At 41.4% G+C, this 22,936-nt stretch overlaps 1 protein-coding gene across 1 annotated transcript in view; it reads right to left on the bottom strand.

Annotated features, from left to right (window-relative positions):
* Positions 1 to 3,150: 3,150 nt before the first annotated feature.
* Positions 3,151 to 22,936, bottom strand: part of LOC128704664 (zinc finger protein 91) — a 123,093-nt gene continuing 103,307 nt past the window's right edge. The window contains exon 4 of the mRNA XM_070079660.1: positions 3,151 to 12,310. Coding sequence (XP_069935761.1) covers positions 10,699 to 12,310 — 1,612 coding nt within the window. The 3' untranslated portion in view covers positions 3,151 to 10,698. The remainder of the gene's footprint in view (positions 12,311 to 22,936) is intronic.

The following is a 22,936-nucleotide window of genomic DNA, read 5'->3' on the forward strand; positions in this document are numbered from 1 at the left end:
AGTCTCATTATGTCGGTCTGGGGCTCCACGCATACATGTCTGAACCTCAATTATGTTGTGATCTGAGTATATTGTTTTTGATATGGTGACATTTCTTATCAGATCATCATTGTTAGTGAAGATGAGGTCTAGTGTATTCTCCAGTCTAGTAGGCTCTATTATTTGCTGGTTTAAATTGAATTTTGTACAGAGATTTAAAAGCTCGTGTGAGTGTGAGTTTTCATCAGAGCTGCCTCCTGGTGTTATTACTGCAACAATATTATTTGCTATATTCCTCCATTTTAGGTGCCTTAAGGTGAAATCCCCCAGGAGCAAGATGTTGGGTGCAGGAGCTGGAAGATTTTCCAGACAGTGGTCAATTTTTAACAGCTGTTCCTGGAATTGCTGGGATGCTGCATCCGGAGGCTTGTAGACTACCACAATGACTAGGTTTTGGTTCTCGACCTTTACTGCTAAAACTTCCACTACATCATTTGAGGCATTAAGCAGTTCTGTGCAAACAAGTGACTCTGCAATGTACAGGCCAACCCCCCCCCCCCTTTTGCCTGTTCACTCTGTCACATCTGTAAAGGTTGTAACCTGGGATCCATATTTCGTTGTCCAAGTGATCCTTTATGTGGGTCTCAGTGAAAGCCGCGAACATTGTAGGGAAATATATTACAATACTGCTTCCTTAACTTGTTAAACCATGAATAATCATAAAATACATGAAAACATCGTAAATTGTAATAAATATATACATGTTATCCTTTAATAACGTATGTTATTTAATAACATGTATGTTAACAACATGTATGTTATTAAATAACACAGACTCCACCAATGCCTCCACCACTGCGAGTCCCTACTACCCTCCCTCCGACCCCCACAACTGGCAGCCAGCCCTCCCACCACTGTGTGGTGAGTGTTTTGTTTGTTCATTATTTGCTATTAAACTACAGAATAAATAATGTAAACTCATCCATGACTGCATATTGGAACGGCTATTAGGAAAGGTATTAGACGGTGACATCATGTGTTTACTCGAACACTGCAAAGAATCGAACATTTCTGCTATTGCTAATAATAACAATAATAATAATAATAATAATAATAATAATAATAATAATAATAATAATAATAATAATAAATAAATAGGATATAATTGAAGAAGGAAATTGTACAAAAATACGAGGGAGTGGTTGACACATCGTCAGTGTGACTTTGTTTATGCTGGAGTGAACATTAGTCTCCCTGCTCTTCCAAACATTTCACAATAATTCAGCGGTTGAGGCAGTGGTATTTAATAACATATATGTTATAAATAATAATAGTACATGTTATTATTAATAACATGTATTATTATTAACATGTATGTATTTAATAACATGTTATAAATAATAATAGTACATATTATTAATAACATGTATTATTATTAACATGTATGTTATTAAATACCATTGCCTCAATCACTGCCTCTACCACTCCAGTCACACTCAATCTACAAGCACCAAACACAATGAATTATTGTGAAATGTTTGGAAGAGCAGGGAGACTAATGTTCACTCCAGCATAAACAAAGTCACACTGACGATGTGTCAACCACTCCCTCGTATTTTTGTACAATTTCCTTCTTCAATTATATCATACTTATTATTATTATTATTATTATTATTATTATTATTACTATTGTTATTATTAGCTGTAGCAGAAATGTTTAATTCTTTGCAGTGTTAAAGAGTAAATGCATGATGTCACCATCTAATACCTATTCTAATAGCCGTTCCAATATGCAGTCATGAATGGGTTTACATTATTTATACTGCAGTTTAATAGCAAATAATGAACAAACAAAACACTCACCACACTGAGTGGTGGGAGGGCTGGCTGCCAGTTGCGGGGGTCGGAGGGAGGGTAGTAGGGACTCGCAGGTGGCGGGAAACTTAAATATGATTTGGCGGCTGGGAATTTGGCGGCTGGGAATTTGGTGGCTGGGAATTTGGCAGTTGGGAATTCGCGAATATGTGAAGCCCGTGAAAGTTGAAAACGTGAATCTTGAGGGAGACCTGTATACATATATATATATGTCGTGCCGAATAGGCAGAACTTGCGATCTTGGTTTAAATAGCAACGGTCATCTTGCCATATAAGACAAGCAAAAATTTGTGTATGCAATAATTTCGCCAAAATCATTCTGAACCTAACGGAAAAAATACATTTCACTCTGTTTGTTTAGTATTAAATTATTGAAAACAAATCTAAAATATATTTAGTTGGGTTAGGCTAAAATAAATTGCGCTTGTTATAATAAGGTTAGGTAAGTTTTCTAAGACTCTTTTGGTGCAAAATTATAAATTTTTACATTAACAATAATGAAAAAATATATCTTTAAACGTATAGGAGAAAATTTTAGAAAGCACTTAATTTAAAATGAGTTCTTGCTAATTGACCAGTTTTACATATTCGGCATATATATATATATATAGAGAGAGAGAGAGAGAGAGAGAGAATGGATCAAAGTAGAATGACATGGAAAGCATATAAATCTATAGGGGAAGGAAGGCGGGGTAGGGGTCATCCTCGAAAGGGTTGGAGAGAGGGGGTAAAGGAGGTTTTGTGGGTAAGGGGCTTGGACTTCCAGCAAGCGTGCGTGAGCGTGTTAGATAGGAGTGAATGGAGACGAATGGTACTTGGGACCTGACGATCTGTTGGAGTGTGAGCAGGGTAATATTTAGTGAAGGGATTCAGGGAAACCGGTTATTTTCATATAGTCGGACTTGAGTCCTGGAAATGGGAAGTACAATGCCTGCACTTTAAAGGAGGGGTTTTGGGATATTGGCAGTTTGGAGGGATATGTTGTGTATCTTTATATGTGTATGCTTCTAGACTGTTGTATTTCTGAGCACCTCTGCAAAAACAGTGATAATGTGCGAGTGTGGTGAAAGTGTTGAATGATGATGAAAGTATTTTCTTTTTGGGGATTTTCTTTCTTTTTTTGGGTCACCCTGCCTCGGTGGGAGACGGCCGACTTGTTGAGAAAAAAAAAAAAAAAAATATACATTTATATATATATATATATATAATTTATTTGATATATATATATAAATATATATATATATATATATATACATATATATTCATATATATACATATATATATATATGTGTGTGTGTGTGTGTGTGTGTGTATATGTCAATCTCTCACACACACCTGGCAGGGCCAGGACCTGAGTCTCGACCCCTGCAACCACAATTAGGTGAGTACACATGCACACACATGCATGCGTGCACATGCACTCACATGCATACATGTGCATGCACACATGCATACGCACGCACACCTATAAAAAAATTACGTAATATGAAATATATATGTGGAAGGGGCCTTGAGAGGTCCACCTGCAAAATCGCAGCTCATTCAAACTAACTCACCTCTTTACGCCCCAGTAATGGTAAAAGTTTCGGTGATACTGGCGGCTGGAATGTTTCAATGTGCCAGGAAACATTTTAATGCCCTCTTGATGGATTTGTACTGATGACATGTTAAAGAATGGTGGTGGTTGGCAACAAACTGGGCCTCTTCAAGGATAGTCTCCTCTCACTGATGAGTGTCTCAAATGACAGCCCTAGTGGAATGAAAAGAGGTTATGACTCCTGGTGCTGGGTGAGCCCATGATGGTGGAGAGAATGGCACAAGTGGAAGCCATAACAGATTAGAACCATGTCTTCATTTATGACCCTGAATGAGACCACGAACCATTCTTCACTCACGGCCCTGAAGGACACCATGAACCATTCTTCACTCATGACCCTGAAGGAGACCATGAACCATTCTTCACTCATGACCCTGAAGGAGACCATGAACCATTCGTCACTCATGACACTGAAGGAGACCATGAACCATTCGTCACTCATGACCCTGAAGGAGACCATGAACCATTCGTCACTCATGACACTGAAGGAGACCATGAACCATTCGTCACTCATGACACTGAAGGAGACCTAGCTGTGGGTGGAAGGACTGTAACCTCTGTTGGAACTAAACTATTACTCTTCTGGAAGATGGCAAGGAGGGGAAGGACCTATACACACAGACAAAAGCAACAGGAAGGATGATGCTGCCCCATAGGTGTGACATGCAGCACTGCAGGACAGGCTGGAGGATCCGTGGATCTCAAAGTTGAAATCGAGCTCCTCTGGTATCTGATGAGGAGGAGGAACAGCCAGAAAACCACAGGCTGCAATATATAGGCTATAAAGTGATGCCACTAGAGAACTATTGTCACACTGGACAGGAGCTGAATGATGGACAGGTGATGTGACAGCCAGTGCAAGAGAAAGGGAACTAACCTAACAGGAAAGATGTCCTGTCCCCTATGGGCAAAAAGAAGACTAAATGAAAGCCCCAATAATATGCAGCCCTTTGTGGGAAAGCCATGACTTATGGCTGGAACAAGAATGCCAAGACCCAGAGTTCCACACAGAAGAACCTCTCACCTCTCAGTACAGTGTAGATACTAGCCTGAAAAATTTTTGCATTACTCCTAGGAAGTGCATGAACATACAAGGGTTGAAGCAGTACTGCATAAATGCTATATTCCACAGTGCACTGCTGGTGTTAATGTTCATTCTCTGCAGCTAAGAAGCTAGCAAGTTATATGGGAACAGAATTTGGGATAAGTGATTGTTGGCTTCAGCATTTCTGTGAATGCTATGGCTTAATTAGCAGAAAAACCTATAGAAAGGATGGCAGTGCATCTACAGAGGAAACTGAGCCCTTCAGATTATCACTAAATGATCTGATGGAGATTGAAGGGCTTCTTGTATCTCAACTCTATAATGCTGATGAAAGCGGTCTGTTTTGGTGCCTGTAATCCTCACATACTAGACTTTCAGCATGGGATCAAAACACACTTCTCAGTATTATGCTTCAGTAATGCTGACAGTGTTTAGTGGTTGTAAATGGCAGTTACTGGCAAATTAGCACATCCACAGTGTTTAAAGGATTGTATGAAAGAGTTGGAGGTCATTTATTACAAGGTTAAGAAAAACTGGTTTGACAGGGACATTTTTTCTGTTTTCATAAGCATTTCATTCCTGAAGTACACAAGTACAAGCTAGACACTTAAACTTGATCTGGTGAAGTCGAGGTCTGTCTCTTGCTTGGTAATATGCCTGTTTACCCATGATCTGAAAACTCAATCAGCAGTGATGATAGAATTAAAGCCATGTTTCTGCCCATTAATACTGCCTCTATGATTCAACCTATGGATCAGAAGATTATTACAGCTTGTAAGAGGTTGTATCAATCAAGATATATAGATGAAATAAGAGTAGGGGTACCATTAGTACACTAAGAGACAATATAGTGTCCAGAGCCCCAAGACTGTTCAACGGCCTCCCACCAGACATAAGGGGAATTACCAATAGACTGCCTTCAAGGAGCTGGACAGACACACAAAGTCAGTACCTGATCAGCTGGGCTGTCTTTTGTACACTGGACTATGTGCAGCCAGCAGAAACAGCCTGGTTGATGAGACCATGATCCACCACCATGCCTGGTCAAGGACTGGGCCACAGGGGTGTTGACATACGGAACACCCTCCAGGAAGTTATCAAGTTAAACCAAGATTTGGAAGACAACAGAGGCCAAAGAAGTATACCCAAAGGTCTGCCATCTTCATCACTGTGGAGTCGTGGAACGAACTGAAAAAGACAACATTAGCTAGTGGTTGTTAAAAACTGTTAAATAAGGTTGATATTGAGTTCGACTCTGAGGTGTTCGAGGCCACAGATTTTCATCAGACACTTCAGAGGGAAGGAGAAACAAACATTGAGGAAAATGTGATTGAATGGCAGGAAGAAAATGGAAATGCTACCAGATGCTGATTGATGTAGAAATTGTAGACGAAGCTATTGGTGGCCCCATAGATGAAGATAGTGGTGATGATGATGATGATGATGATGAAATTGAGAGATTACCAAAACTGTCAACAGTATGAGATGTGACTGATGTTCTCATCATGTATATTAACCTCTCAGACCAAAGAAAAGTTCAGGACTATAATCAAAACTTCTGTACTTTTAGGGAAAATTGTCATAAGGGAGCAGCAGTAGCATACCAGACAAAATAAGCTGGATTCATTCTTTAAACCTGTTCCTCGGTCTAAGTCTCCCAAACTATCTACCAGTAATCCTGATCCATCTGTCTCCCTTCAGTCATCTACATCTGCTGAACCATCTACATCTGCTGAACCATCTACATCTGCTGAACCATCTACATCTGCTGAACCATCTACATCTGCTGAACCATCTACATCTGCTGAACCATCTACATCTGCTGAACCATCTACATCTGCTGAACCATCTACATCTGCTGAACCATCTACATCTGCTGAACCATCTACATCTGCTGAACCATCTACATCTGCTGAACCATCTACATCTGCTGAACCATCTACATCTCTTTCTCACTATCTACATCTGCTGCATCATGTTACACCTGTTACTGCAGATTCTTTACAGTTCCTGCAGCAACAGCTGTAAAGCTCTTGTTGCTGCAGGAATTTTATGCACCTTTGGTGCACCAAATCACTCATCAACAGACTTGTCTTGAAGATGATGTGGGGTCCACAGGTGAGGAGCAGCCCCACTTGTTGCTGGACTTCTAATGAATCCAGCACTGGTAACCCAGCACTGGTAACCCAGCACTGGTAACCCAGCACTGGAAAGCCAAGCCAGCACTTGCTGCTACTAAAGCCCAACATAGGGATAATGGCTACCTCTTTCATAGGTGTCCTTAACCCTTAAACTGTCCAAACGTAGATCTACATTTTATTTTACATGCTTTGAACCTTGGCATGATATGCCGGAGTAGCCTAGACATGAGAGAACGGGTCTGTGCACTCGGTATGCACAGTACGACAAAATTCGGGGATGCTGGGAAAATGCTCTCATTTAAAAAAAATCCCAAAATATTCAAAGCGCTACACAAGTGAACGGTAGATCTACGTTTAGACAGTTTAACCCGTAAACGGTCCAAGCAGATCTATGTTCACATGTGTAGCGCTACAAAAGTAAATCTACTTTTTTTTTTACACATTTTCAAATGTAAAAAAACAAAAAGAAGATCTACTTTTTTTACATACTTTCAAATGTTGAAAAAACGTATATATACGTTTGGACCATTTACGGGTTAAGGGTTAAACATTACTACCTTGCCACATCCCCACCACAGGGCTGACATTAATAAATTCATCATCCTTACTATTGAGACCGATGCTAGGTGATCAGCAGCTCCTTTCACATATTCTTGGACATATTGCATGTGCTGCCTCTACTACAGGTCTGGTGTCACAGAGAACGTTTTATAAACACTCGTTACGTCTTTTTCCTGAAGAATAAACTAACACAATGAGTTTCCTTCACTGTGTGTTTGGACAATATGATTAATGAAGTATGAAGGTGCAAGGATATTAGCGTTTTTCTTATATTTTGCTGCGAAATTTTTGTGTATATGTGCATGTATATGTATGGGTATATGTACATGTATATGTACATATACAGTATGTATATGTATGAATATAAAGGTATGTATGAACGTATAGGGATGTGTGTGTATGTATGGAGGTACGTATGTATGTACTTGGAAAAATTATAACGAATGATCGTAACTAAATTCACATTAAACTGGATAGGAATCGAATGCGAGGATATGCATAACAAAGCCTGTACTTGACCGGTGTACTGTGGTGGCTACAATAGAATGCAGACACCTTCATTGGTATGCTAATATTACCCATGATGGGGTACTCTCTCTCCTATTGTAACCACCACAGTACAGTACAATGGTAAGAGTGTAGGCTCGGCACATGCCTAGCCTTGGTTTCGATTCCTGCCCAGTAATTAAGTACATTTCCTGTACACTACAAGATATTACAAACATACATATTTACAACACTAATTTTCTAATGCGGTAGCTTCATATTAATGCATTTGCAAGTACTGGGAGCTTTAATGAAGAGGAATTAACCCTCAGTATTGACCACAGCTGCACTAAAACAATTTACCCTTAGTGTTAACCACAGCTGCCTTACATTAAGTTAAAACAAAAAAAAAAAAGGAAATCTGATAGTGATTTTTTGTTTCTCATTATCAAAAAATTATACATAAATATACTTTGCCCATACTTTATACACTAGCTGTTAGTATACACTGCCTGTTAGTATTTCTGCCATATGAAGGTTAATCATAACCCATCTGGTGCATTTGATGTACACATCATGTGAAGGTAAACCAAGAATACTTCTGTAATAGGAACAATAGGCTTAAAAACACAGTATCCTCTAATAAATTAAATTTCATTCATTAATGAAAATTGTTATCCATTTGTTTTTTCAATATTCAAACACACTTGAGTGCAGACTGTGTGTGGTTTGTTCAAGAGGTTTAAACAGTTAAACCTATCTCCATATTATTTTAAACAGTTAAACCTGTCTCCATATTACTGTAATCATGTTTTAACACTATGTTCATTTACATTTTGGTTTCAGGTCAGAAATACACGACATCAAAAAATGTTCAAAGCCTTAGTTTGTTCATTCAGGTCGTTAGTGTAGCCAAAACTAGACTATGGGCCAGAGGGTGGAATGACACAGATTTTGTGGTACAGATTACACTTGTGAAAGCAAATTCGGACTAGATGTGGAAAACTAAGGATAAGGTATATATATTTATATACTGGGTAGAATGAACAGACTCACAAAATCGTAATAACACGATTGTAAACAAACCACAGAATGGGTGGGTCTGAGCCCATGGTGAGTGAGTTTTACGACTCACTCTCCATGGGTTCAAATCCCACCAGTTCCATGGTTTATTACTTAAAATTGATCCCACAATATATAAGACATCTTTAGATACAACGCCTTACACTATCTTACTGTATCTGTATACTTTCCTAAAAATCCCAATAACAGCTAGTTTTCCTAGTTACATACATAATGTACTGTATTTCATATAATTTATACTCCGTGAAACCATCACTATAATGAAGCAATTGAAAATTCATTATAAAAACTATAATGCATGATGTAGATGGAATGTTAACTAAATCGTATTATGTATATAAACATATATGGGCTTTTCAGATACAGTAGTATACAGTGCTGAATTTTTTAATAATGGAAAGATAAAAACAGTGCTGGCATCTTCTTTGCTGCCAAATTCTCCTTAGTACTCAAATATTTAATTTTTGATTTGGTAACAAAAAGTATAAAGTAAATACGAAAGTCCATAATTTTAAAACCCTGGAGAATATATTTTAAATGGAATTATCCTAATCTTTATGTGCTTCAGAGTAAAATTAATTAATTTAGATTCTTTGAACATAGTTTTTGGAGAACAGCTTGACCTTATGAAGCTTAAGCTGTCTAACCTTGCTGGGGAATTTTTGAAAACTCTTAAATATCTCCTACAAAGAAAACTGGACACATGAGGTTGTAAAACTTAAGTGAGTGTGTACATGCGAGGTTATGTTGCATAGGGAGTCAGTAGTGAGACTGGAAAAAGGAGATGAAGAAGCTGGAATGTGTCGAGTGTCCTTGTTACACAACTCATTACCGTGGAGCCTCGGTGTTCAAACATACTGGACCTCGAACAAACTGGAGTCCAAACAATTCTGTTCAGAAAAAATTTACCCAGTCTTTGAATGTTTTTCTGGAGTCCAAACGCATTGCCTTGTTTAAAATTTGGCTGTAAAAAAATCTTTACACGAAAGCCGTGTGTCAGAAGTACAGTGGCGCCTCGAGTTTCGAACAGCTTCTAACTCGAACAAATTATGTAAGTGCATTTTTGTAAGTGCTTTTGTAAGTGTATTTTTTGGGGTCTGAAATAGACTAATCTAATTTACATTATTCCTTACGGGAACAAATTTGTTCGGTAATGGCATTCGAACAGCCTTCTGGAACGAATTAAGTTCGTAACTTGAGGTACCACTGTACTTTGAAGTGACCTCTGACACTGACCTAACTCTTTAGAGACTTTTGGAAGAGTCAGTTCGACATTCTCCAGTGTGTGAGGCTGATAATTAAAGCCTGGGAAATACAGTTTCAGACATCAAACTTTTTGTAGTTCAAACACCACCTAGGAACCAATCAAGTTTAAATACCAAGGTTCTACTGTATTATGAAAACAATTACAAACTTGGTCTGGGCTATTAAAATATTAGCTGACAATACAAACAAAGAAGAACCATAACAAATGCACCTTAGTATAGGATCCACATCCTTTGCTTCCACATAAAATTCTTATTACAGCAGGGAGACAATGTACTGAAATATTTTGTAAAACGAGTAATTCTCAAAATATAAATTTCTTATTATGTCGCAGTGACAGATAGCTCGTGGTGTCTGGGAACATGCAAAAATTAAGATACCCAGCAATATGCAGAAATGATGGCAACTCAAAGTACAGCCAATGGACAGATACTAGACCATAATGCACCAAGTTTACAGGTCTGGTCTGTGCATGGTGCAAATATTACTACCCCATAAGTTATGCATTACTTAGCTATTACCTAATTCATACTAGTGTCACTATGAGTATGGCCAATATTAACACTGAGACAATTCAAAAAACATATAATGTGCTTAATTACATGAGTAGCAACAATTTCTTTTGCTTATTTGCCTATTAGCTGTAAGACAGCTTCGAACCTTGGCTACAGAGGCCACAGTGTCCGAACCTTGTCCGACAGTTGTCCTGTGAGATGACCATAGGAGTAAGCTGGTTGGTATGGCTGGGGAGTGAAGATCTTTCCGGTCTCCTCGTAAGTCACCGTCTTTTCTTCGTTTGGCACTACTGGCACCACCAGGCTGTTCAAATGATTTTTCTGAGGCAGCAGCTTGGCACAGTCCTGAAAATCGAAACCCTTTTTCTCAGTGTGCATGAATCTATGGCTGTTGAGGTGGCTTTCCTGAGTGAATCGCTTCCCACACTCATCGCATTCGTATTTTTTCTCCAGGCTGTGCACGAACCTATGACTGCTGAGGTGAATCTGTTGGGAAAATCGTTTTCCACAGTCCTGGCACTCGTAAAGCTTCTCCTCACTATGCACAAATCTATGGCTGTTAAGATGACTCTTTTGTGTAAATCTTTTGCCACATTCGAGACACTCATATTTTCTTTCCTCACTGTGCACAAACTTATGGCTGTTCAAATGGCTTTTCAACATAAATCTCTTGCCGCATTTGTCGCATTCGTATCTTTTTAGTTCGTTGTGGATAATCCTATGCCCATTTATGTGATTTTCCTGTGCAAATCGTTTCCCCCAATCTTGATTTTCAAATTTTTTCTCATCACTGTGCACAAACCTGTGGCTATTTAGGTGAACTTCCTGGGTGAAACGCTTGCCGCACTCCTTACACTCGTACATTTTCTCTTCACTATGAACAAATCGATGGCTGTTCAGATGACTTTTCTGGGCAAATCGCTTCCCACATCCTTCACACTCAAACCTTTTCTCTTCAGTGTGAACAATTCTGTGGCTATTGAGGTGGCTCTCTTGTGAGAACCTCTTACAACACACCTCACATTCAAACCTCTTCTCCTCACTATGCACAAACCTGTGGCTATTCAGGTGACTTCGCTGAATGAACCTTTTACCGCAGACCTCACACTCAAATTTTTTTTCACAGTGTACGAGCATGTGGCTGTTGAGGTGACTCTTGTGAGTGTATCTTTTATTGCACAATTCACATGCAAACTTTTTCTCACTATGCACCAGCATGTGGCTATTGAGATGACTCTCCAGGATGAATCTCTTGCCGCATATTTCACAACCAAACTTTTTCTCACTGTGGACGAGCATGTGGCCATTGAGATGACTCTTCTGTACGAACTGTTTTCCACACACCTCACAATCGTACTTTTTCTCGGTGTTATGCACTAGCATATGCCCATTCAGGTGACTTTCCATTGTGAATTTCTTCCCACATAAGTCACATTCAAACTTCTTCTCACCAGTGTGAACTAGCATATGGCTGTTAAGATGGCTTTTCTGCGCAAACCTTTTATTACACCCATCACACTCGTAAGGCTTCTCGCCAGACTGAAGCCACATCTCAATTTGGGTGCGCAATTTGTTCTGTTCCTTCACGAAGGAGTTGTCCTCGAAATGTACATTACCATACACATTGCCAGTGGTGTGGTGGAGCAGTTGTGGCCCATCGAAGCTCGTCTGGGTTACTTTGTGAATCTTGTTGGGGTACTGTGGGTGAGGTTCAGCCATGATGGTGGCGTTGCTGGTTACTCTTATACTAGACCCAATGTGTTATCTTCATATTCCCCGCTGCGGCTGGTAGGCTCAAGTCCAACTTAACGAAAGATCTGGACTCGAGAATATATGTCAGTCTTGTGCCTGAAATACCAGGAGTGTCTATAAGAGGTATATTATGACGGCATTTTTAGAAAAAAGAATTAAGATTTATTTTTTACATTTTGTCCATGCAAAGTGAATAATAATAACCATAAATACAGAACTAATAGCCAATATTAAAATCCAAAATCAAATTAATATCAAATTCATTTGGAGTGACCAATGTCCCAGGACTAAAACAAGCTTTTAGCCTTAGTAAAAGGTTATTAGTCCCTTAGCCTGAAGCAAAAGCATGACAAGGGAGACGTATACTGGAGCCAGGCGAGATGCAGTAGTTGGAGACAAAATCACAGGTGGACAGAGACAACTAAAGAAAGTAGGTTATGCCAATACACTTTTTAGCAATATAATTGTAGAAGATATCCTAGCTACTATTGAGATTAGGTCCTTGCCAGAATTCAGCCATTTTATTTACTAAATTACAAGCAGGCTATGCACCAGATGAACCTGCCCCATGGCTGGGCTCAGAGAGTAAAGAAGCTCTCGAAACTCTTCAAATGTATATCAAAGGTACCTGGGTAAAAATAATTATTGCTCATTTTAGTTTTAGTTTGGGAAACAATTAAAAAATTATACATGTACAGTGGACCCCCGGTTTATGACATTTTTTCATTCCAGAAGTATGTTCAGGTGCCAGTACTGACCGAATTTGTTCCCATAAGAAATATTGTGAAGTAGATTAGTCCATTTCGGACCCCCAAACATACACGTACAAATGCACTTACATAAATACACTTACATAATTGGTCGCATTGGGAGGTGATCGTTAAGCGGGGGTCCACTGTATTTGAAAATATGTATTTTGGCATGAGGTGCATATCAAAGCCAGTCAATGGTGCCTGTGGCCTGGTCAGCAACGCTCTCGCTTCACACACTATTTGTCCGGGGTTCGATCCCAGCCAGATAGAAATATTGGGAGTGTTTCCTTATACCTGCTGTCCCTGTTCACCTAGCAGTAAGTAGGTACCTGGGTGTGTCACCTAACACCTGCTGTTAGTGTTCACTTAGCAGTAAGTAGGTATCTGGGTGTTAGGTGACTGGTGTGGGTGGCATTCTGGGTGACAAAATTGAAGGACCACAATGGAAATAAGACAGACAGCACTTTCTAGGGTTATTCTGGGTGGCTAACCCTCCCTTCCCTGGGTTATCCTGGGTGGCTAACCCTCCCTTCCCTGGGTTATCCTGGGTGGCTAACCCTCCCTACCCTGGGTTATCCTGGGTGGCTAACCCTCCCTACCCTGGGTTATCCTGGGTGGCTAACCCTCCCTACCCTGGGTTATCCTGGGTGGCTAACCCTCCCTACCCTGGGTTATCCTGGGTGGCTAACCCTCCCTACCCTGGGTTATCCTGGGTGGTTAACCCTCCCTACCCTGGGTTATCCTGGGTGGCTAACCCTCCCTACCCTGGGTTATCCTGGGTGGCTAACCCTCCCTACCCTGGGTTATCCTGGGTGGCTAACCCTCCCTACCCTGGGTTATCCTGGGTGGCTAACCCTCCCTACCCTGGGTGGCTAACCCTCCCTACCCTGGGTTATCCTGGGTGGCTAACCCTCCCTACCCTGGGTGGCTAACCCTCCCTACCCTGGGTTATCCTGGGTGGCTATCCCTCCCTACCCTGGGTTATCCTGGGTGGCTAACCCTCCCTTCCCTGGGTTATCCTGGGTGGCTATCCCTCCCTACCCTGGGTTATCCTGGGTGGCTAACCCTCCCTTCCCTGGGTTATCCTGAGTGGCTATCCCTCCCTGCCCTGGGTTATCCTGGGTGGCTATCCCTCCCTTCCCTGGGTTATCCTGGGTGGCTATCCCTCCCTACCCTGGGTTATCCTGGGTGGCTAACTCTTCCTACCCTGGGTTATCCTACGTAGTTAACACTCTGGGTTTAAAAATACCAACAAACTCTCATCTTAAAGGCTCATGTCATATCATGTAATTCACCTAACTAATCACAGCAGCACAGACACACCATTCCTATTTCCACCTTGTCACAGTATAATTCATTAGGTTACTTTAGGCTGGGTTTCCCTATGTTTAAGTTTCTGGCCATTTCCATAAAATAATGTCTATGGTATGACCTACCTAATATACATTTTAAGGAATAGATATTTATTATTGACCAATTGGGACCAGGACCTAAACTCAATACAGTCTTTCCTCACTTAACGACGTACTTGTTTGCCAACAACTCTGACTTACGACCGGCTCTCTGACCAGTATGCATACCTATGCAGTGGACCCCCGCTTAACGATTACCTCCGAATGCGACCAATTATGTAAGTGTATTTATGTAAGTGCGTTTGTACGTGTATGTTTGGGGGTCTGAAATGGACTAATCTACTTCACAATATTCCTTATGGGAAAAAATTCGGTCAGTACTGGCACCTGAACATACTACTGGAATGAAAAAAGTTCGTTAACCGGGGGTCCACTGTATAATGTATATTAGAGCTAATTTCCTCTATTCTGTTTATTACAATATACAGTACACACTGCATTAACATTTAAGAATCTACCAGAAATGTTATAAATGGTACAAAGGCAATATTAAAACAATATCAAAGATGGGTGACAAACCCACTACCATTATAGTATGCTCCTCACTTAGGGAAAACACCATAAGTGTCCGGGGCCCAAGACTGTTCAACAGCCTCCCATCAAGCATTAGGGGAATTGCCAATAAACCCCTGGCTGCCTTCAAGAGAGCGCTTGACAGATACCTAAAGTCAGTGCCGGATCAGCCGGGCTGTGGCTCGTACGTTGGACTGCGTGCGTCCAGCAGTAACAGCCTAGTTGATCAGGCCCTGATCCATCGGGAGGCCTGGTCATGGACCGGGCCGCGGGGGCGTTAATCCCCGAATAACCTCCAGGTAGTGACGGATTCATTTAATGATGAGGTCTTAGGAATGGAACTCCGTCGTTAAGTGAGGAGAGGCGGTATTAGTCACTTCTCTGTGCCGAGATACAGTAAGTCCCAGACTTGCAAACACATTGGCAACCTCTGGAATTGCGTGTAATATTCATAATATGGGAAGTTTTCAACTTACTAACACACATTAATAATAATAGTAATATACAGAATACAAAATGTTCCCAACGTGTAAGTCGAGGACTCGCTGTACAATAGTGCTGCCATGTCAATTATTACAATCATAAGTAAGCACTAAACTCTCATGGGTCATTCAGTACCGACTCTGCTGTGTCAAACATATCATTAATAAAGATCTCCAAATATTGTACGCGTCTCATTCACCCTGGCATTATATACTATAAATAATATGATATATGTCTGACACGGCAACACCAGGTTATCCTCTACAACTTTATTGCTGAAGAACGTACTGCTATGACCTACATCCACTAGTGGGCCCCACCCACCTGTGGTGCAGCCTCCAGCTGCTGCACCTCGCCTCTGGCTCCGGTATATTAAGTTTATTTTCGTGTCTCTTTGTTGTAGGCTAAAGGAGTAAGCATATTATTATCATAATAATCACAACTATGCGCTAAAAGGCATAAATACAAATGACGGCTTAGGCAACGATTACCTTAAATTACCTCTCCATATTTTCCATTGTATATAGATTATATAATTATATTTATTATTCTAGCTATTATTATTACATTTATGGGGTGCGCTAAACCCGTATGGGTTAATCAGCACCAAGGGAGAAATGGAAGGCATTCAGGTTTGATCCAAGGGAAAGGTGGGTCTAATTCCTTGGATCAAGAGCCCTTCACACACCCTTGAGGGCTAATTATTATAACCAAAAAGAAGCGCTAAACCTACAAGTGAGGGCCAAAATAACAATAAATTAGAGTATTTAATACACGATATATCCAGTGTCCATTATATAGGACCATATATATCTCGTTATTAAACTACATTAATACTGAATATAATACTATAATAACCATATTATAATAAAACTAAGCGCTAAACCCACAAGGATCATTTAATAACCACAAACCATAGAAATATTTTGCAATGTTAGCATAACAGAAACAGAAAACAGTAATAAAACAGTCAAACAGGAAGACTTAACAGAAATGGTGTTAATGGCAGCTCTGCCTTATTTTTTTTCCTCTCTCTCTTCCCAGTTTCATAAAATTTCATTTTAATTCACTAGAAGACAACTGTCGAATTTGGCGGCCATTTTGTTGTCCTGGAGGACTATAGGGCCACTGACACCTGGAGCCGTAACGAACCCTGCCATCCGGGCGGACAATTTGGTCCATATTTAGTTATTTATTATTATTATCATGGGAAGTGCTAAACCTGTAGGGGTTATACAGCGCCTGTGTGGTGGGAGAGATGGAAGGCATCCAGGATTAATTCATGGAACTGGAATAATTCCTAGATCAGGAGAAGTGAGGTTAGAAAAGGTTTGTCAGGAAACAGGATAAGTGTTTCCTGACGCTGGTCTTGGTTATATGACCCACAGATGGAGCTTTTGGTCATCTGACCGAGGCCTTCCACTGGCTTACTCTTCCATCACTTTAAAAGTTATGATTATGATTATTAGATCAAGAGCCCCTCACCTGCATCAAGGAACCCTCCTTGAAGGGACCCAAACTGGAACTTGATTTGCAGGAGATATATAAGTGTAAGTAGAGAAGTATTGGCGTTAGTAAGTTACTTAAACAGGTAGAAAATCATTAAATAAGTTAGCAAGCAAACAAGTTAATAAACAAATAAACGAGTTAATTAAATAAGCAGATAATTAAATAAATCAGTAAGTAACTAAGTCTACTTAGGTACAATTTTACACAATTTCTGGATGATTATAATTGTCTTACACATTAAGATTTATGTATTATTATTATTATTATTATTATCAAGGGGGAAGCGCTAAACCCGGAGGATTATACAGCAAGATTTATGTAAATTCGGATAATCCCTATAAAGAGTCAAGTGATACTTCTATTGGGAGTTAATAAGGGCCACCAAACATTACGTTTTATTGTGTCCTGCTTCTCAGGAAAATATATACTAAAATATAGGGAGCGAAATATATATATACAGGGTGTTTCAAAGAGATGGACCTAATTTCAAAGCATACTGCTTATGTATCACCCTGTATATTTTCCTCTGAAAAGAGAACTGGGAATAAAATGTTCTCAAACTCGACAGAGGAGAACATCCAGTCAAGAGACGGTCCACCTGACTTACCTTTGATGAACTTCGAAAGCTTTCCTGCTAAAGAAAACAAATAACTATTTCTATAAATTGGAGTACAGAATATAACTGACAATGGAGTAATTGTCACGTATAAATTACCTTATAAAAAGCTTTTTGTTTCTATTTGCAAAAGGGTTACTCATTCCCATACCTTTCATTGTTTACAAGAACCCTTATGGACATAAGTCAATCTAATTTTCTGGGTTATCTTAGGTAAATTACACTATGGGTGGTGGTTGTACTTATGTATACATGTACCTAAATAAACTTACACTTTTGGGAAATATTTCTTCTCTGGACATCGGAAAGCAGAGCCAAACACCCACTCACACACCACCTGAGTCAACAAGAACAAGCTTGCTTTAGACCCCAGAAGTAGCTGGTGAATGAAGCCTCGACCAATTACCCGGAGGACATAATAAGGACATAGATCCCGGGAAAAGTTGTGGAGAGAGTAAATTTAATTAGGTACAGGTACACATAAGTACAATTATAATACCTAGTAGGCCTACTGATACACAAAAATGCGAGAAAGCATGATCTCTTACACCTGCTGTCAGTCTGAAATGCTGTGCATACTAATGGTGGCCCGTGGCCCGGTGGGTAAAGCTCTCGCCTCACACGGCGAGGGTCTGGGTTCGATTCCTAGCGAGGGTAGAAACATTGGACGTGTTTCCTTACATCGCATGTCTATATTCACCCATCAGTAAAATGGGTACCTGGGTGTTAGTGGACTGGTGTGGGTGGCATCCTGGGTGTTAGTGGACTGGTGTGGGTGGCATCCTGGGTGTTAGTGGACTGGTGTGGGTGGCATCCTGGGTGTTAGTGGACTGGTGTGGGTGGCATCCTGGGTGTTAGTGGACTGGTGTGGGTGGCATCCTGGGTGTTAGTGGACTGGTGTGGGTGGCATCCTGGGTGTTAGTGGACTGGTGTGGGTGGCATCCTGGGTGTTAGTGGACTGGTGTGGGTGGCATCCTGGGTGTTAGTGGACTGGTGTGGGTGGCATCCTGGGTGTTAGTGGACTGGTGTGGGTGGCATCCTGGGGACAAAATTAACCTAAGTTGTGGGAAACGCTCTACATAACCAGGGACTTTCTATATAGTTTGTCATAGGTGTGAGCTATGGTCTGTATAAGTTGTACCATGTACTGCTAGAAATAAACATTATTAATAAGAAAGAACTAGATAAATTCCTCAAGTTAGTTCCTGATAACCTGGCTGTGGAACACACGTTGAGTTGCAGGCAGTGGGCACTAAGTCTGATCGATCAGACCAAGCAATCAGGAAGCCTGGTCTTGGACCAGGGGCAGTAAACCCTGGAAGCGACTCCAGGTAACTTATCCCTAAACCCTTCCCCCTCCATTGTGTAGTTTCCTCCCACCAAAAGATCATGGCAAGCCATAGACAACTTATCAAGAGACCACGTCCTTGATCTACCTAGCAATACTCTCCTTGGTGTACCTAGTTCCCAAATAATGTCTTGTACACACACTAGGTACCTGACCTTACCATAACTCACATACTGATGGTAGGTAAGACACATAGGCAACTCTGTTCCAAAACGTTTCGGAATAAAGTTGCCTAACTGTTGGCCATGTCTTACCTACAAACCTGTCGGTATTGTATACCATTTTAATATTCACTCTGTCAGACACTGCAACACAATGGTATCTTGGTACAGAAAACACCTTGGACAACTCTTTCAAGTGAGAAGTGTTTGATCTGAGAGGGACATGACCTCTCAGTGACTACACTCTCACTACTACCACCTTGTACCTCTCCTTCCGACAGTATATAAACCCCAACACTGTCGCTTGATCTTCAGATAGTTCCAGACTATGGAACAGAACTCTTCTCCAGGCTGAGGGACTGACACCGAAACGTTTCGGAATAAAGTTGACTAACTGTTGCCTACCTGGAGTTTACCTGGAGAGACTTCCGGGGGTCAACGCCCCCGCGGCCCGGCCTGTGACCAGGCCTCCTGGTGGATCAGAGCCTGATCAACCAGGCTGTTGCTGCTGGCTGCACGCAAACCAACGTACGAGCCACAGCCCGGCTGGTCAAGAACCGACTTTAGGTGCTTGTCCAGTGCCAGCTTGAAGACTGCCAGGGGTCTGTTGGTAATCCCCCTTATGTATGCTGGGAGGCAGTTGAACAGTCTCGGGCCCCTGACACTTATTGTATGCCTTATCTACCAACCTGTCGGTAGTGTTTATAATATTGATATTCACATACAGATGCAAATAATGCCTTCAACACACCCACTAGATCCCTGACCTTCCCATAACTCACCTACTTCGTTCAACGTATTGGAAGTAGACGGCACACTGTACTTGCTAGTATAATAAGTGTACTTAATAAGTTTATTTAGACACAGGTAGACATAAGTACACTTATCTCACATAGGAGGGAGGGAGAGATACATGATTATATACACCTGGAAAATCCTAGAGGGACTAGTACCGAACTTGCACACGAAAATCACTCACTACGAAAGCAAAAGACTTGGCAGACGATGCGCCATCCCCCCAATGAAAAGCAGGGGTGTCACTAGCACGTTAAGAGACCATACAATAAGTGTCAGGGGCCCGAGACTGTTCAACTGCCTCCCAGCACACATAAGGGGGATTACCAACAGACCCCTGGCAGTCTTCAAGCTGGCACTGGACAAGCACCTAAAGTCGGTTCCTGACCAGCCGGGCTGTGGCTCGTACGTTGGTTTGCGTGCAGCCAGCAGCAACAGCCTGGTTGATCAGGCTCTGATCCACCAGGAGGCCTGGTCACAGACCGGGCCGCGGGGGCGTTGACCCCCGGAACTCTCTCCGGGTAAACTCCAGGTAGTGTAAATTACCCCTGACTTATTGCTTGGGTTACCGCAGTAGTCTTGCTGTTGAGGTGGTGGAAGAGGGTGGTATACCTTTGGTACACCTTTGGTGAGTTTCCAGAGCCTTTCTACTCCCGGAGCCCGACCAAGGACCAGGCTCGTTTGGTGCTAGCCTGTTCAGTCAGGCTAGCACCTAAATATCCACCACAGCCTCGTTGATCTGGTACCTGGTGAAGATACTTGCCTAGTTTCCTTTGGTGGTACTCACCTAACTGTGGTTGCAGGGGTCGAGTCATAGTAGATATGATAGCCCGTGGTGGTAGCTCTCGCTTCACACGGTGAGTGTCCGGGTTCGATTCCCGGAAAAGGGTAGAAACATTGGGTGTTAGTGGACTGGTGTGGGTCACATCCTGGGTGTTAGTGGACTGGTGGGGGTCACATCCTGGGACAAAACTGACCTAATTTGAGGGAAATGTTCAGCATAACAAGGGACTTTCTATGTAGTAGTATGTCACTGATGTCAGCTATGGTCTGTATACCTTGTACATGTATTGATATACCTTGTATATGTATTGATATACCTTGTATATGTACTGGTATACCTTGTACATGTATTTATATACCTTGTATATGTACTGGTAGAAATATTATTATTATTATTATTATTATGTATCTGTTATGGTTCAAATGTTAATGTTCAGCCAGGTTAGTGCACTCCGTAACAACACTTCAGAGAGTGAGAGGATCTGGTTCCAAACTTAGAAATGTAAGGCACAAATAATAGTTACTCAGTCTTTTCAAGTTTCTTTTTATTTAAAAGCTTAAATACTTTAGATATTCATAAATATCTATTAAATATCACTGTCAGAAACTCTCCTTCACACAAGAAAACTCTTAAATAGAATGTACATGTCAATATGGTAGCTACACTTGATAATGATCAGAGGAATATTACCGCTTCCTCAATAGTAACATTACTTGTGTGTAAGTACATATATTGATAATTAACACTTTCACTGAGTAACTCCCTGGCATAAGGAATATATCACGAAGTTCTAAGCTTGACACTGGTCGTCACATCGTAACCTGAAGATAACAGTATATGCTTGTCAGAAGACTTCTGAATAACCCACAAGCTGGATCAGGAGTTTCTATAACACAATTCTCTATCCAAGTGAGAATAAGGAGGAGTACTAGGAGGGTAGCTCAGTCAAGAGTACTAGGAGGGTAGCTCAGTCAAGAGTACTAGGAGGGTAGCTCAGTCAAGAGTACTAGGAGGGTAGCTCAGTCAAGAGTACTAGGAGGGTAGCTCAGTCAAGAGTACTAGGAGGGTAGCTCAGTCAAGAGTACTAGGAGGGTAGCTCAGTCAAGAGTACTAGGAGGGTAGCTCAGTCAAGAGTACTAGGAGGGTAGCTCAGTCAAGAGTACTAGGAGGGTAGCTCAGTCAAGAGTACTAGGAGGGTAGCTCAGTCAAGAGTACTAGGAGGGTAGCTCAGTCAAGAGTACTAGGAGGGTAGCTCAGTCAAGACTACTAGGAGGGTAGCTCAGTCAATGCACACTGAGTCAGCAGAGAGAGTGAACTGCCATAGACAGTAAATTCCTTCGTGACATCAACTCGTCAAAAGGGGCAGAGGGTAGAGTGGTACAAACTACCCACCAATGGAGATACCTTGTTATAGACCTTACCCAGGTGTACCTACCTAACACATTACTCGATATATATATATATATATATATATATATATATACATCATACCCGGGTATATTCCTAAATCAGATATTATAAACTAGTGGAATCTTTAATTTAGCTAATATTAAAGAAACCCAGAGTATAATATTAAGTGGATAATACATATAAATTAATCACATTATGACCTTGGTCATAAGTATCTGTCTCGCCTGCGCTCCAGGGAGTACAAGTGTTCCCAGTAGTTAAGGTGTTTGATGGAAGTTATATGTGCAGTGAAGGTTCTCTGTACATTCTCTAGATCTAGATGTGGGGGTGGTGGTGCGACTGTGGGAGTGGTGGTGCGACTGTAGGGGTGGTGGTGCGACTGTGGGAGTGGTGGTGCGACTGTGGGAGTGGTGGTGTTGGTGGGTGAGACGGGGTTGGGTGGGTTGGGGCCGGGATGAGAGGAAGGGGAAGACAGGCCGGTCGGAAAAAGTGGGAGGGATGGGGAGAAGGGGAGGGGAAGCAGGGGGAACAGGGGAAGCAGGGGAAGCAGGGGAAGCAGGGGAAGCAGGGGAAGCAGGGGGAACAGGGGAAGCAGGGGAAGCAAGGGAAGCATTGGAAGCAGGGGAAGCAGGGGGAACAGGGGAAGCAGGGAGTAGTTAGGGTGAGAGTAACATTATCTACTGGTCAAGGAAGTACACTCGTGTACGTGTATCGTGTAAATTTGTACGTACGCACGTACGTGTACTCACCTATTTATGGTTGCAGGGGTCGAGTCCTAGCTCCTGTGTGCTTACGTATTTGGGGTTGCCTAGGTCGAATCTCAGCTCATGGTCCCACTCTAACCGCTACTGTC

This window comes from Cherax quadricarinatus, chromosome 100 (assembly GCF_038502225.1).
Source record: "Cherax quadricarinatus isolate ZL_2023a chromosome 100, ASM3850222v1, whole genome shotgun sequence".
Classification (NCBI taxonomy): Eukaryota; Metazoa; Arthropoda; class Malacostraca; order Decapoda; family Parastacidae; genus Cherax; species Cherax quadricarinatus.